At 45.6% G+C, this 17,516-nt stretch overlaps 1 protein-coding gene across 1 annotated transcript in view; it reads right to left on the bottom strand.

Moving 5' to 3' along the window:
• The window catches only part of LOC128306494 (serine-rich adhesin for platelets), a 75,707-nt gene that overhangs the window by 46,205 nt on the left and 11,986 nt on the right, over positions 1 to 17,516 (bottom strand). Inside the window, exon 2 of the mRNA XM_053044026.1 lies at positions 7,347 to 7,507. Within this exon, the coding sequence (XP_052899986.1) occupies positions 7,347 to 7,487 (141 nt within the window). The 5' untranslated portion in view covers positions 7,488 to 7,507. The remainder of the gene's footprint in view (positions 1 to 7,346; positions 7,508 to 17,516) is intronic.

The raw sequence follows: 17,516 nt of genomic DNA, 5'->3' as shown, positions 1-17,516 counted from the left end.
GTTACCATGCGTTACCCCGGAACGAGCGTGCGTGTGCGTACGCGGCGCGAGAGCTTGCTGTATGCGTGCGTACGGAAATCGACCTGCCGGCAGATAAGCCGTATCAACCCAACTTTATTCTTCCACGCATTTCGGTTCGGGTTTCATCCTCCACCCCGCCCAAAGTTGCGGTAGCATCTTCCCATCACACATTTTTATCCGAAAGTTTGCTTCTGCGCGTGTTTTTGTGTTTTTATTCGTGTGTGCAAAACAAGAAAAAAATCGACTCGTATGCGGACACACACATGCCGTAGAATACATTTTAAGATACGAGGCGAGGTCGGTCTACGCGTTGCGTTCCATCTTTGAGCTAACGCAAAGGAGGAGGTAGGGAACAGCATAAAAAAAAAGAATGCTACACCACCTTGACATTCGCGCGCCATAAGCGCGCACGCACACCATTTGGCGATACGCTACTACGTGGGGCTTGGGAGGTTCAATGACCGTTCAGTTTTTTTTTTCCTCAAAGCCACTCGTTTGTTTGCGCACACTTTGCGTTGGACGGGAGATAGAGGCCCCAAAGTTTCGGCAACCAAACTACACGAACAACAACAACAAAAACCCTCGCCGGGCGACGCATGTTACCCTGCAGGGGGTAATCATACTGACAAGCGTTAGAGGGAGACACACATACACACGCATACACGCGAGCGTTGCGTGACAATTGTGTGAGCGAACAGAAGGGAGAATGGTTTAAATTTAGAAACGAGCTTTATTTGGGCGCGTATTGTAAAGGGTGCTGGGGAAGCGCGGCGGATAGCCTTCTATGATAGATTTTGATTTTGCACCACCATCAACCCCAACACGGGAGAGCTAACGAGAAGATGACCATTAAAATCGAGAACTTAAGTTTATTGCTAAGCATATAAATTTGCCTCTAAATTGGCTTGTAGTTAAAGGAGATTTATTTGAATACATTCCATAAAATCCCTAGCCATATTCCATAAATTAATGTTTTATTGTCCATACCGAAAACGGCCGTTTTATCCGTTCGCTAATGCCGGTATGATTTATTACCGACGAAAAAGACAAAAAGATCAGACATCTTGTCGGAATAACCGTGACTCCATAACGATACCGAAGTTGACAGTTTGGTTTGGGTTGGTTACGCCGTGTACAAGCTGTTGGGTACCTATTTTCACCCGAAAGGAGCATATTCAAGGACACATTTAGGATGTTGTTTGCGAAATTCGCTATGCTTTCAAACTTCCCATCAGCGAGCCTTTAGGGGCTAAGCTACCTAAAAAAAAAACCCCCGAAGATAGTTAAAGCGAAGAACAAGCTGAGAAGGTTCTTGCTGTTTCTTTTCCCTTTGCCAAAATGTTCTTTGTCTCCTGTTGCGGAGCGCGTTAGAGAGCGGATTGCGTGAGCAAGGAAGTATGTTGTTTAGGAAAGCAAGAAGAAAAAACTACTGGAACCCGCGAAAGAGGAAAGGAACGCAAGATGACAGCTTGACGAAGAATTCTGGGATCGTTTGGTCCGAAGATTTATTCGAACCGTGCAAAAACCCTCCATCCTTCGGTTGTTTGTTTTCCCATGGCTGTTATAGAAGGCCCTATTTTCTATTAACCCTGCCCGAGAGTCCTTCTTAATTCGTCCAGAGTCCCGTATTCTGATCTCGTCCACTAACTTTAGTTGGGATCCCTCCTCTTCTCGCTACCAAAACGTCAAACTCAGCAGTAGAGCAGGAACGGAGTGTAACATAACACTCCACTGCAGAGCTCCGAAGTGACTTATATAAAGAAAAAAAAAAGCTCCCAACATCGCTCCGTATTTGGGATATTTTTAAGCATAGAACGCGGCTTAGAACTATGTTTCTCTTGCTGTACCACCTTTCGCCTCTACCTGCGATCATTGGCAGCGTTTAGCACTTTTCGGCCGACGAACCAAAGCAAACTCTGCCCGCGAAACACACGCGGCTTGCAAAAATACAGAGACAATAAAATAAAGGCACACGGTGGGGAGGGTGCCACACCACTTCACAACGGACGCACCAAACACACGATGCGTAATGGTTTGTGCAGGAAGAAGATCCGAAAGGTTTTTTTTTCGGGGGGGCACGCAGAGCAAGCGGTCAGTAATATAAGAGAACGGTGTGATGAGAACAGGGTGGAGAGAGCGAGAGATTGGTCTACTGGTACCATTCTAATGCGCCTTCGCTGGTGTTGGTGTGCGAATCCACGCGTGGATGAAATGCGTAATCTACGTCCGACGCGCCATATCCCCTCCTCCCCCCTTTCCGCAACAGACAATAGCCTCCACCTGTTGCCTGACTGGACTAGTGTGCCATGGCGATTGGTGTGCGTGTGGCTTAAGCGCGGTTGGCTTACGCACACACGCTCTGCCAAAACCGACGCCACCACGCAATGACGGTTGATAGAAGCTGTGGCGGCATCAAACGCAGACGTTATAGGTCTTTCTGCCAAAAAATTTGCGACCACTGCGCTTAAGGCACGCTTAAAACACACGCACCTGATCAAAGCGTCACAGGGTTTTTGTGTATGATGGTTTTTTTGTTTTGTTAGTGTAACGTGAAGCGCTGCTCATTTGACAGTAGACGGACACCAGCATTCGCATATTCCGGGCACGTACATACACGATGGCGCTAGCTGTCTCTCCATTTTCAAGGCCATGGGTTTGCAGTCAGTAAAGAAGGAAGTGTCTGATCACATCACAGAACAGAAAGTGATCACTGTCGGATCATCAGTTGAATTGTTGGATGTGCGTACCATAAAACCCGATAAAGTCTGTGATCTGAAACCTTATCAAACACCCACCCAAGAATCAGCCATGCGAGAGCATCAAACGCAATCAAGTGACATGCCGCGTCTTCTACTTCGATGCCGACTACCCCCTCCATATATATGCCATCTCAAAAAACCTTTAAACTGGACGACAAAACCGGAACTTGTGTTACGGAGCAAACAACTCTTGCAGCCAAAGGGCACAGAGACGCCACCGTGCCGTGGTGGTACGATCGTAAACTGTCCCACAAATGCTGCGCCCACATAGCACTAGTCGCACCGCAGCGTCCCATAACAGCCCGCAGGAGACAATTAAAGAGGAACAACGGCAGCACGTGCGCGCTCATGTTTCTTAATGAAGTCCGAAGTCATGTTTGTGCCTCCGGAAGATGCGGTGCTATAACCAAACCCGGTGGAGGACCAGCGTTCTCCATTTGCTGCTCCATTTTCCCATATGCCACACGCATCCTTACACGGTTGGTGGAGGGTGCGCGCGTGTCTGTGGAGGTATCACACGGGAGTTACAAGAAAGAGCAAAAAAAAACATGACAGTTGGGAGCTTTATCTTTTGAGAGAAGGAAAGGCAGCTTGGTGCGGAAGGTGGCGGAGAGCTGGTGTAATTAGCTTTACGATCGCAGCATGCATAACAACGGAACCTTATAAATATAAATCTATCCCTGCCCAGATGCAGAGGAATCTTCAGTTGGAAAAATGCAAACGAGGTCCACAAATTTATACCAACTCGTGCTACTCCTCTATTCTTTACTACGCCATCAATTAACCTTTGAGAGGCAGCACACGCACAGCAGCACCCAATACAGATGGCGGCGAGGAGTAAATTAACAAACCCTGTGTCCAAGGAAACTTTTAACGAGCGCTTAAGGCACACACCAATAAAAAAAATCACTGAACACACACACACAACTTTGATTGTCTATTCGAACTCGGTTTCCGAACTTTCCTTTGTGCAGCATCCCATAAATCATAGCCAGTTGTGCAGGCTAGTGACGCTACCGAGAGTGACACCTTCGGGTGTTCCGGTGCGTCCGCTCGCATTTGTCCATCACTTCGCGCCCCCCACAAGTGAAGATCATTTTGACGGGAAGTAAAAGAAATACGGTCATGAAATCGGAAAAAAAGTTCTACGCATTAAAGTGCACACGGTGCACGTCAGAGACAAACATATATACGTGCAAACACATCAATATCAGAACTGCTAAATGTCTAGTTGGGTTTTCTTCGTTCGGTACACCAACCGGGTACGGAGCGTATGTGCTGAAAGCCCTGACCCTGGACAACATTGGACGATGGTGGATTATGTTTTTTTTGTTTTTTTTGCGAGTGGGTGTTACTATGGCAGAAGAGTGCGCGGCAGTGTTTCGTGGTTTCGACACGATGCCCCGCGGAAACATGACGAGATGTAACGGGTATGATAATGAGAGTGTGCATTGGCGAACATTGGTCGATGAACAACCGCGCGCGGATGTGTTTAGATGTGAAGGTGGTAGTGGTGGTGGTGGTGGTACGGGATAGAAACCCCTGCAAAAGGGCACCGGCCAAATGTGTGTAGGAAACTGGAGCGTAAACTTGTTGGAGAGATCTAGAAATTGTGGTCTATCGAACGTGAAAGAAACCCTTTTTCCGGGGGAATATTTAAAGCGGTACTTTATTTTGATGTTTTCTCACCGGGAGAGTTGGTTCTAGAGGCGGGAATAATCACTCTTTTCAGTGAGTTGAATCAGAGTCAAAGAGTGGGTTTAAGGATTCGGAACCTTAACTCACTCTTTAGAGATTCATTTGAATAATATTACACTACATTAATGTTTTACCACTCTCTTTTGCGTTCAATGCTCACTCTCACTCTCTGTGCTGACGAGAAACTCACTCAGGAGTGAGTAGAAGAGTTTTATCACTCTCTTTGGATTGTATTCATTGAATCCAAGAGGGAGAGAGTAAAAGCGAATGCCAGTAGTGTTTTGTTATTCGTTTTAGAAAGAAAATGATAAGAGAGTGATAAAATACTTTTACTCACTCGTGAGTCGTGAGTCGTGAGAGAGTGAGAGTGAGTATAAACGCAAAAGAGTGATATAAGGAGTCATATTTACAACTCTTCATGTGGAGTTATATTCATTGACTCCCTCAAAGGTTTCAATTCACTCACTCACTCTTATTTAATGTGCACATCTCTAGTTGGTTCCTGTGTCTGCTCGCGAGATATCCGAACTGGTACGCCGTGTGAAGGTGAGTAACGCATCTCGCTGGACCTTCTAAACTCCAACAAAGCGCACATGGATCAGGCATTTCCACACAGGATTGCCTTAAGGTCCGTGAAGCGAACCAGAGGAGCGAACTCATCTGCTTCTTGTCTATTCCCAACAAAGAACCGCTAAAAAGTTTGACGGTAGACACGATTTTACAACGGTAAGTTCATTACACTGCGAACGCGAAGTGAGATCACTCACATGTGCCCATCCCGGAATCTTCCTCGTTCGGTTCCAACGGGTACACAGGTAGGACTGCACTGGGAAGAGTCCCGCGTGACGTCCAGAACGCATCGACCGTCCCCGGAGTCGACATCACCAGCTTCTGGCGGTGTACCATAAGGCGAATGCAGCGTGAGACTCCCACACGAAAATACGTGCCTCGGGTTTAGGTCACGTTCGGGGCCCTTTTTTTTTCTAAGACCACATCAATCCTTCTGCCTTTCCGCTTCTGCTCCAACTCTCCGCTTAAACCCCGCTTGGGCTAGGCAAAGGCCCTTCTATACCTGGAAGTGCAGATAGTAATAAAACAACAACAACGCAAACCCTGTTGGTTGTCTTTCTTTTATCGCTAAAGTGGTTCAACCACCCGGCGTGTAACGCTGGTGTAGTCTATTTTCCAAACTCCCACTACGATCCACACCCACGCACGTATATACCTCTTCCCTTCCCCCCCGACTCCCGTGACTGGTGCGGGTCCCCCTCCGGGTTAAAGGATATCTCGACCGTTCTTCCCATTTTCAAGCCCGAAAGCAAAACAAGACCGAAATCACTGCACTCCACAAACCACTCCACAACAACAACAAAACCCCCCAACCACCCGACACACCTGCCAACATCCCCCTCTACTGAGGGCTTTGGACACGTTTGCTGTGGGTGCATTATGGGATATGCGCCTGTGTACATTTTTCACTTCTCGCGTCTCTTGTTGCGCGCGCGGGTTCTAAGCATCCGGGGGACGCGGGGGGCCGACCTGCCGGACCCCAAAACGCTGCCTCAACAACGGTGGAGAGCAATTGTTGGGCGCGTTTCGCGGCGCGTTGTTTTTACTTCTATGCGACCTACAAGGGCCCTCCTCCCGCGCCGGAAGGGGGTTTTGTGTATTACCTCTTTTTTCTTACCTTTCTTTTCGCACAAATTCGCACGCTTCTCCTTTGTGTTTCTGTTTTTTTTCTCCATCCCTTCTTCTTCCCTGCTTCCTTTTGCTAGCCTCACAGTCATCATGGGAAGGAACCGATCCGTTTATTTCTGAAAGTCGTTCCCTTTATGTTTTGTTTTCCTTGGTTTTAGGTTACCTTTTTTTTTTGCCAGTCCTCGGTACCGAATCGGTCCACCCCAGTTTGTTTTAGCCCTTAAGCCCCAGTGTGTGTGTGTGTGTTGGCCACGCAGAGTAGTTGAGATGGTGGGTGCATAATATAACTATTGATGCGCGATTATCTTCCTGACTTTTCCTCCCCACCCGAGAGAGCCGGGTGCACCGATCTTTCACCGCCGTTGCTTGGCAATCGTGAGATGCTGCTGCTGATGAGGGAGGGGGAGTGGACTCCGAGATGATGAGGACACCCCAGCCCTTCAATTGCTGCGACTCTACTGTAGTAACACAACAACAGCAGCAACAACAACAAAAAATCACGAATCTCGCGGTGAAAAAGTCGCGCAAGTCGTGATCATGGCTGGGTTCACATACTTTACCCCCTTTACACGCTTGAACCCCTCCTCTCAGCGTTTTGTGCTTTGTCTACTGTGGAGATGGGTTCAAATTCAATTCGTGGAACCCGGGGGGAGGGATTGCAGGTTGCATCTTCTGCGCGCCAGTTTCTCAGATTCGTTGGTATGAAACTTCTAGCCAGCTTATATATTTTTAAAGGCCACGCACCTTTACCGTTGGGAGAAAAGTCTAATTTTCCTGATAAGCTGGGAGCGGAGGGAAGAGGGAGTTGTCTATATTTCCACGACCACGAAAAGACTTTTCACGTTCATCACGACCGGGGTTTGGGGTTAGCTTAGGCAGCAGGATGAGCGCGTGACCTTCGAGATCTTTCACCAATCGCGATAAATTCTAGATCGTACGACGGTCACGTCCGAATGTGGTGAAGTTCATACGAGAGCTGAAGTCAAAAGCCAACGTCGTGGGGCTCTACAAAGTTGATAAAACGTTGCCGCGTCAAACTGTCATCCAGTGCTCCCTTTGTGCCAACAGTCGACATCAACATGAAATGTTTCTTCCAGTTATGGGCCCCCCCACAGTCTGCCTAAAATCACACCCCGTGACTCTATTTCTTCCCTTCCCGGCGGTACTTACCTTGTGGGCTCGGATGGAGGCGCCCTCTGAGCAAGCGAGTGTAACGTCCACCAGACTCTCGTCCTGGAGCAATTGGCTGAACACCCCGAGAAGGTTGGATTGATGATTGTTCCACCTCAAGCAGTAATGATCACTGCCCATGTCGGTGACAGCTTACGCTGCTGTGAGGAAGAGACCGATAAGAAGAGAACAAAACGAAACGGTTGAAATTAGTACCTTGTCAACAGCGTTGCTGCGTGCCGGAACGGAGATAAATAAAAGAAGGTGCGCTAAGGGAACCGGATGCAAAAGGTTGCAGCATTCGTTGTCGGTATTTGGGGAAAAATTAGCAAACCACCCACACACACACACACACACACACCACTGGTGAGGTCACCGGTGAGGACAAAAGACGCAGAGGGGCGCGATGCGTTAATTAACTGTCGATAACTGTTTGCAGCAGCAACAATCAACCCCCCCCCCCCCCCCCCTCAAAGGCATCCATTTCCATCGCGCGTTTGTTGATTTATTAAATTAGCAATCAGCTTTGTTGCACCGAAAAAGGAAAATGGTGCTATCCCTCCCCTACCAACTAAACAATCAGTGGAGCATGTCGTTGCGCCTTTCAATCTCTTTCTCTCCCTCTCTCCCTCTCTCCCTCTCTCCCTCTCTCTCTCTCACGATTTTTCTTTTTTACCATTTAAAAAAACATGCTAATTAAAGAAATGCTACCCATCCGAGGCATACAAATATCGGTACGATTTCGGTGGCGCCGCCTGGTGAAGAAGTCATGAAGCACAGCCCTCAGAAGCGAAGCGTTCCTTGGCAAGGACTTCAACTCGATTAATTGACCTCCGACCGTGGAACTCACCTCGCGGCTTGAGATAAACCATTTCTTCCATCGAGTATGCTCCGCACACTCACTCTCCTCTTCACTTCCACCCTGCTAGCGTCTGCCCTCAAGTCAACACACCGTACAATATTGGACATGGCATCGAAAGTGGATGATAATTTATGCATCGCGCGGCACATTTGCCGGTGGTTTTTTTTTTTCTTAAATTTTACACCTTTTCCCCCCACACACGTCGGGATATCTTGTCTATAACACATCCCCCAAGCAGGCTTTACCCTCTCTGCGCGCGGAGTTAATTGACGATTGTCAAAATGGCCGGCAACACATATGTCGATCGGACCCCGGGGGCAGGGGGGGAAGATTTTAGTCTTTTTTTTGTTGTTTGTTTTGCTTTTGCACCTTCCGGAGGCACTTCTGTCTGTTCGGACTTCTGAAGCGCGTGCCCTCGGGGGCGCTCTCATCCAACCGCAACACAGCAAGAGATGTCAAAAGCCTCGACAACCTCCACCAGAAACCTTCCCCTTTCGAGACACCAGCTCTTTTTTCCCGTTTTGATGTTTTCCACGGTTTCGCACCTAGTTCTTATTTCGCGTGGCTCCCCTGCCGTGGCAGTAACAGTGGAAACCTGACAGCGAACATGCGCTCGTGACAGGCGGTACATGACCGGGCGGGTTTTCCCCCGCCTTTGCCACTGCCACTTGCCGCTTCCTCCTTCCGAATGTGCTGGAAAGCTGGACACCCACACGTCGGGTGTTCCATCTTCCGTGTACCAGTCACTCCAGTTTTTCTTCATCTCCTCCGGGATATATCTGGAGAATTTCTGCAGAACAGGAAAACGAACCCCGCGAGAGGGCGAACATTATTTGTTTCCCCTCTATCGGTGGCTATCCGCGAGATCGAGATCGAGGCTCCTTGGTATGAGAGAGGGGGAGGAGACTCGCGACACGACGTGTGTTTCTACCCTGTGTGTGATGGATCGATAAGCGAGCGGGATCCGATGCACCAACCAGCAGTATGCGGGAGAGCAAAGAACTGTACGATATTGGGATAGTGCCGTGCGTGAAGTTAGCCTTAGTCACCTACCCCACACCGGTGGTCGGTAAGGCTCCAAACCACGGAGCTGCTAAACAGGGTGCCTCGGAATATTGGAGCAAGAGAATCAGAGTTCGAAGAACGCCTTCCTACATCACTGGACGCTCAATGCGCAAGAAGCGAAGGTAACATAATAGGCTACTCGGATCAAGATTACTCATTAAAATGGAGTGCACCGCGCCTAGATACCACAGAAGCCCGTGTAGCTGTCAGGTCAAAGGTTTGGTATTGGAACTCCGCGTATGTTCTCACATTTGCAAGTTGTCTCAAGGTATCCACCAGCGAGAGATTTAATTAAATATCCTCAAGATATTCGTAATGTCCCGGAGGTTCTTTCCCCCACAGGGGCTCTCCCCGGATGTATTGAGTTACTTCATCATAGATGTTTGTTCCTTTCAGCACATCTTCTCTCAAATGTTCTCCTGTACACTTTGATGATTTGGGAGATAACAATTTGAAGCGTACTTTGAGCAGAATCTAGCGATTTCCATGCTTCAAAGACTTTCCCTGTTACGCCTACACAACACACGGTGTATATGCTCCCATTTGCGGATGCGTCTGATGATCTCCCGTGTGCGTCACCTCGATAACCTTGCCTCTTCTTGATCAGGGGCATCAAGAACACCGCAAGACTTTACCGTGCGAGTGGCGCAAACTAGACTGCTTGTAATTGAGTTTATCCCCTTGCATGGAAGCGGGTGGACTTTGAGGTAAAAGAGCAAAACCAAAAAATAGTTCTTCCCATCCCACCCCCCAACAGAGATCGTAGTTACCGATAGCCGGGGAGGGAATGTCTGATGCGTTTGCACGTTCCGATCTCAGCACCTCATCTTATAAAAGCTTATGCACCAGGAAGACGGGAAGCCTCGAAGCGATCAGAATCGAAATTGAAGGAGGTGTGCGCGCTTACTACTTTGACCTGGCAACATAACCACGCAAACCGCTTCGGCGAGAGGAAAAAGATCGGACGCTGCTGATAGCTTGCAGAAGATGTCCGAGGGGTTTGCCCATGAACAGGTGTGGAAGGGGAGGGAACAGGCTCTTGTGTTTGCAATGCTTATCCGATCACGCGTTGAATTTCACTCAACGCCTCGCGCACACGGGGCAGTGTTCGAAGGTGCCGACAGTTTTGCCACGAGACAAGAAGCATCCAAACGTCCTCCTCCTGCACCACGGCTACGGCTGGATATCTCCTTCCTGGTGTTGACAGATGTGGAGTTGGAGAGTCGCCTACGCAACACGGCGGGTGGTAATGGGTCGAATGCTACACCATCCCGGTCGGCCATTGCCAGTGGCCTAGAAATATCTTTGAAGGGGAGCAGCGGACACAGAACGCTTCGGAAATGCGCTCAATATATCCGAGGCACTTTGGGCGAATATCATTCACAAACTTCAACGCATGCGCGATTGCCCAATACACGTTCAAACGCAAAACCCATAAAGTACTTCAATGCAACCCTTCGGTGAAGCAGGGTTACAAAGTTTATCCGTTTTGCGGGCTCGTTACGCCACAGCTTGTGCAGCAAGTGTGCAGTTGATAACTTCCTCGTCCACAGCTTGCCCAAGTTTTAGAGATCAATTTTACGATCTCCGCTCGGTTGCGCTAGCCAACCACATTCCGCAGCCTTCCACGTAGGCTTGGGAGGGTTGGAGAGGGATGTCTTTTTTTTTTTTTTTTGCTTTCCGATCCGGAATGTGATCTATGCGCAAGGCTTGAACCCACCGCACGGCACACACACACACACACACCGACAATAATATGGGCGGAATTATAGCGGGAACACCTTGGTACGGCAAAAGCCCAACGGGGGTAAACTCACCCCCCGAAGGGGGGTGGCCCAGTGGTTCACCAAATGAGTAATGATACACTAATTTAACCGCGCTAGCATAAGTGCGATTTTTTTCCTTCCTCGCCACAACACCCCCCCCCCCCCCTCCCTCCCTCCCCTTCCTTCTCCTGCGAATTCCGGATCGTTCCCGTCACGTTCTTCCAACGCAAGCAAGCAACGATCGCAAACTGGGCAGAAGGGGCGAGGAGGAGTTGAAGTATAGACACCGCACCGGACCAGCGTGACCGACTTCACGTACAAATGGCCAGCAGTAGTACGCGGTGGGTGCACGCATTCAACTTACGACCGAACGCGCATTTCTTTTACCGCCTCTTGCTTGGTCCTCCAGAAACTTGCCACCACGCGCGCGCGCGCGCGCGCTTGTCAACATTCAGGCGCAAACGGTCGAAGAACTGTCGCAACGGTGCACACACACACACACACACCGCACGGCAGTGTGTAATGATGGCGCTCTATATGTATGCGCACGGGCGAATAAATATAAATTAAGTGTAAACCTCACCCTTCCTTACCACCCTTATCGACCGCCCCCGTCAATTGGGGGTGGGTGGGAGTGTGATGGAGAGGGGTTTGCATGCTTGCCTGATCATTTCCGCTTAACTCATATATGCTCGCAATAATTACACACCGAATGAGTTTGTGTCGCTGCAGTACGCGCACGCAGCAAATAAAAAAGGCGGACAACCAATAGTAAAGAAAAAGACATAAAAAGTAGACACTGTTTTCACAAGCTTTACACAACGGCGCACTTAAGTGGTTATTGCATGTGAAAATTGTTCTTTTAAGTAGTGAGAATACGTAGCAAACATGGAAAATTGTAACACAAAACGTATTCCTATTAAATCGATCGCTTAGCGCATTAAAAAGATGGAAAGTGAACTTGCTAACCGCACCGAAAAACAAAGAAGGTTTTGCTACAAAATTCTCCTTCTCACCTTCAAGCGCACAACTGTTCCCCATTGTTGCACACACCGGATGGATTGCTTTGCTTATATTTCTTTTATTTCTTGCTTGCAATTCGATTGGCGCGAAGGTTGCTTCCTTTTCGCTTCTTGCTGGGGGCACGTGCATGCAACCCCACGCGCAATTTTGATTGAGTGTGGCGTTCCTGGCGGAGTAGTGGGGAACCGGAATGGAGAGGGGCGACGCAAAAGTAAGATCTCAAATGATTGCAGTGCGCAGAAAAGAACAGTGCAATAAGTGCGGCAACCCCCTTGCGCACGCACATGCATCTTCTACTGCCGGCACACCACATATGCCGGCTATGTGAAGAGATAAAAAAAGAAGAAAGGCACAAAGAGGAAGAACGGGGGTTAAGGGTTTGAGAGGAGGTGGCATCCAAGTGACGGCGACAACATTTACGCATTTTTTCCCTCTCACCCACCGGGGGAAAAGCACGGCACGAAGAATGCACCCCTTTAGGGGTTGTTTGGGAGGCAGAGAGAGACCGGGGGAGAAAAGATTCATTAATTATTTTATTTATCTTTGCCCGGCCTAACTGCGCGCGCGCACACACAAATGGCACCGGAAGAGTAACGGGCATTTGCGGCGGAGTTTGCGCGGCCACACAGAGCAAAAAAAAATCTCCCACCCCCTCCCTTTCCCCCTGTTGCCCTGCCACACTGCAAATCCTGCGTGCTGCTGCGTCATTTGTTTGTTTCCCACCCACCGGACCCGGATGGGGGAGGGGTGCGCTTTCTCTGGAGCGGATGGGCCATTTCCTCCTACGCGGTTTAATGTTTACCCTTTTTGCAACGGAAGCTTAAGCTCGCAAAACCTGAGCGGTGGGGGGTTCGGTGTTGATTATCTCCACTGAAGCTTTACTGTTTTTCTCTATGAGCATGGAGAAGTGTGCCTTAAAAAAGGGTTTTTTTCCAACTTAAAATAATTAAATAAAGTATTGTAAAAAAAATGAGACTCGCATGTTTAATGCAAGAGTAAAATTGAAAATAATAGAACAATTCTCCCGAAGCAAATAACAAAAAAAAAACACTTAACATTTAATAAGAAAAAAAAAATAAAAACCCCCAAGGATGCTGGGGGTTCGTACCGATTTAGCATCCATGACCTACCACTCGAGAGAGCTAAGCAAAAGAGGACGCGAGAATTAATAAAAAAAAGGGCTTCGGGGTGACCAAAAACAAAGAAAACCAAAACAGTTCCCCCGGATCCCACCCTCATATTACAGCTTACGATCGTGTACGCAGGAATTCCATTCCCGCGCGGATAATGAGCGTGCGTATGTGTCTTGTTCGCGGAATTATTTATATTAAGCGATCATGCAGCCACATAAACAAACCCCCCTCCTCCCTTCATCACGCGTTCCCCCTTGGTGCGATGGACACATTCCGCACACGAACCATGCCCGCTTTAAACCCTTCACATTGCAACCTTCGAATGGTTACGGCAGAATATTTTCTTTTAGACCTCGTGAAGGGGGGGGGGGCTAATTTTTTACAGAGTTCGTTTCAAAACAAAAAACACTGCTTTTGAAGCTCAAATGTTAAAGTTTGCTAAACTAAATTGTGTGATTTTTATAATTTTGATGCATACCGTTACGCATTAATAATTAGGATTATATAATTAGTGCGGGTTTAGTACAAGCGTCTTTACTTTTACCACAATTATGTTTTATTGTGGTGGAATCTGGCAACACTGCCATTTTGAAGTGTCTTCTTCAGACTTTCTTTCCCATTAGCTGTCTGCTAGCACTAGTTTGTCATTGGCTTGTGGCTTGCACGGTTGAAAAATTGATTTTTTTTCTTTAGAAGCTGCTACAACCGAACGAAACAATTACAGGAGATGTCTACAGACGATAATTGACGCGTTTGAGTCAACAACAACTACTAATTCTTTATTCTCTAATATTTCTTTATTCTCTACTATTTCTTTATTCTCTACTATTTCTTTATTCTCTACTATTTCTTTATTCTCTACTATTTCTTTATTCTCTACTATTTCTTTATTCTCTACTATTTCTTTATTCTCTACTATTTCTTTATTCTCTACTATTTCTTTATTCTCTACTATTTCTTTATTCTCTACTTTTTCTTTATTCTCTACTATTTCTTTATTCTCTACTATTTCTTTATTCTCTACTATTTCTTTATTCTCTACTATTTCTTTATTCTCTACTTTTTCTTTATTCTCTACTATTTCTTTATTCTCTACTATTTCTTTATTCTCTACTATTTCTTTATTCTCTACTATTTCTTTATTCTCTACTATTTCTTTATTCTCTACTATTTCTTTATTCTCTACTATTTCTTTATTCTCTACTATTTCTTTATTCTCTACTATTTCTTTATTCTCTACTATTTCTTTATTCTCTACTTTTTCTTTATTCTCTACTATTTCTTTATTCTCTACTATTTCTTTATTCTCTACTATTTCTTTATTCTCTACTATTTCTTTATTCTCTACTATTTCTTTATTCTCTACTATTTCTTTATTCTCTACTATTTCTTTATTCTCTACTTTTTCTTTATTCTCTACTATTTCTTTATTCTCTACTATTTCTTTATTCTCTACTATTTCTTTATTCTCTACTATTTCTTTATTCTCTACTTTTTCTTTATTCTCTACTATTTCTTTATTCTCTACTATTTCTTTATTCTCTACTTTTTCTTTATTCTCTACTATTTCTTTATTCTCTACTATTTCTTTATTCTCTACTATTTCTTTATTCTCTACTATTTCTTTATTCTCTACTTTTTCTTTATTCTCTACTATTTCTTTATTCTCTACTATTTCTTTATTCTCTACTATTTCTTTATTCTCTACTATTTCTTTATTCTCTACTTTTTCTTTATTCTCTACTATTTCTTTATTCTCTACTATTTCTTTATTCTCTACTATTTCTTTATTCTCTACTATTTCTTTATTCTCTACTTTTTCTTTATTCTCTACTATTTCTTTATTCTCTACTATTTCTTTATTCTCTACTATTTCTTTATTCTCTAATATTTCTTTATTCTCTACTATTTCTTTACTCTCTACTAATTCTTTATTCTCTACTACTTCATTCCATGGCCACTGAAGGGTTAATTTGAGACTCATAGTCTAAAGGAGAACACCACGAACCGATCGAAAGTCATGCGCACCCAAACACGCGGAACCGCGTACGGCATGTGTCCTGGAACTTCCCCAACCCACTTCACCCCTCCCCTCCTCTGCTCACCCACCCACCTGACAGTTGCGACAACGAATGGGCGCAATGAAACTGACAGAAAATCCCCATAATGCAATATAATAATAGCGTAGTGATAATCTTGTAAATTACCGTTTCCCTTCCTGCATTCGCTGGTTTGCATCACCACACTTGGCTGCTGGCCGGTGTTTGTGTTTATGCGCGTGAGGGCACGGTGGGTGCGGTGGGCGAATGTTGGCCACCGAGAGACCGTAAAAGTTCGCCTAAAGTTACGCGCGCGAGATAGATAAAACACGCAGGCGGACGAAAGAAAAACGCACACAGCGCGCAAAAAGGAACAACAACAAAAAATGTGCCCAACCGCTGCTGCTGCTGACTGTAAAAACGAACGAAACCTCGCAGCAGCAGCCAACAGACAAGAAGTTTTGTCCACCAAAAGCCGCGCAAAGGAAGGCAACCTTTATTCACAACAACGAAGAAAAAAAACACACACACACACTCATCACACGCAATCGGGTAAAATTGAAAGCAAAAGAGAGAAGGATAGAGGAAGCAAACCGGCACTACCACCTACTCCATTGTAGGAAAAGGTATTTATGGGAGGATGGTGGAGGTTGGGGAGCAAGATTGGGGGAAAAATCCAAATCTTGAAGAAGGGCGTACAGCGGAGAGAGCCCCCACATTCTGTCCTGCGGGCACACACCAACAGGAAAAAAAAAAGACGCAACCCGCTCAGGCCCGAATCAAGCGAATCAAGAGCGGTAAGTAGGGGAGTGGAGGGGGGGGGATGGGAAGGCGAGCAAAAGGAAGCGTATGCATTCGCGATTAGGTGGTCAATAAATTTTTGCGCGTTATCTCCCCGTCCGCTAAGGCACGCGCGCGCGTGTACGATCGGGAGCCGGCGATCACTCTAAACCTGGAGCTGTGTGTTTTGGGTTCGATGAGGTTAGAAAGCATTTTAAAGTTTATCAACTGGTTTCACAAATTACCCATGTGCTGCACATTCAGAGTAGCATAATACTCGGGAAGAAAATTAAAATAAATAAATTTATTCGCTTATTATACTTTATCGTAAATGCTGCTATAAACGATCGCCAGCAGGGGAGGATGATTAATGTTGTAAATTATTTTTACTGTCTTTCAAAGTTAAAAATACTCCACAAACTGCCAAATATTATACAATTTTGTCAAAGCATTAACACTATGTGCTGCTTCATCAACTTTTATGGTTTGACGGAAGAGGGCGCCACTGTAAGCAATAATAAATTAGTACATTGTTTGTCATGTAAGAGATATTTTCGAACACTACACCTCAATTACGTGTCGTTACTCTTTATTCGTTATTATGTTATTTCGTTATTTCAATTTACATAGATGTCTATCATTTTTATTTAAACTTAAATACTTTCCTTGAGTTTATTATAACTATATTATATTAAACAATTAATAAGCAGTGTTTTTAGTGAAGGCTTTTACTACATCAGACTTAAGTTAAATGATTCGTTGAAGATCATTTGTTTTAAATTTAAAATTTCAAATTGTGCTCTGTAGTGAACTGTCATTTTTTGAACTGCACGGATATACCGAACACCCGGATAAACGACGTTGCATAGTTTAACATTCATGCGAAACAAACAGCATTGCAGGGTTCGTAATATGGAATAAATAGGTAAATATCATGCATACACTTTTGTTAATTTGTTGAACATAAAGGGTACCAAATAAAAAATAAATAATGATTAAGTTATTTATTTTGATAAATTGACTAATATTATAACGATATTATTCATTTTCCCGGAACAATTATTATAAATTGAAGAGTTATTTTATTTATTTCGTCAATGCTCAAACAAGCTTATTAATTCATGGGATTTCAATCTGTTTAAAGCAAATGTTTTCCTTGGAATGTCCTTCAATTCTACAAATTCCTTACCATGCGTCACCCAATGAACGCACGCGAATACGTGACAGTGTACGATTCTGTTCAGTAAAATAAGCAGCATTCAGAGATACCACAAAGCTTAGCTAATTTTCACTCCCTTTTCGCGCCCAACCTTTTTCATTGGCACCATCGAGCGCACAAACTCGAGCGCACCTTACCAACTCATGATCTTTAACAGTGGGAGAAAGAAAAATGGCAGCCAGCACCGGACTAGAGAAAAAAACCGTTTTCTGTGCGCACCTAATTTGCTGAAACTGAGCCGATTCCTTTCGGCCCGGGAAGCGACAAAAGCGGCACGAAACGG

The sequence above is a fragment of the Anopheles moucheti genome, chromosome X (genome assembly GCF_943734755.1).
Source record: "Anopheles moucheti chromosome X, idAnoMoucSN_F20_07, whole genome shotgun sequence".
Classification (NCBI taxonomy): Eukaryota; Metazoa; Arthropoda; class Insecta; order Diptera; family Culicidae; genus Anopheles; species Anopheles moucheti.
Note: the sequence above shows the minus strand (reverse complement) of the source record. Positions and strands in the feature narration are given on the sequence as shown.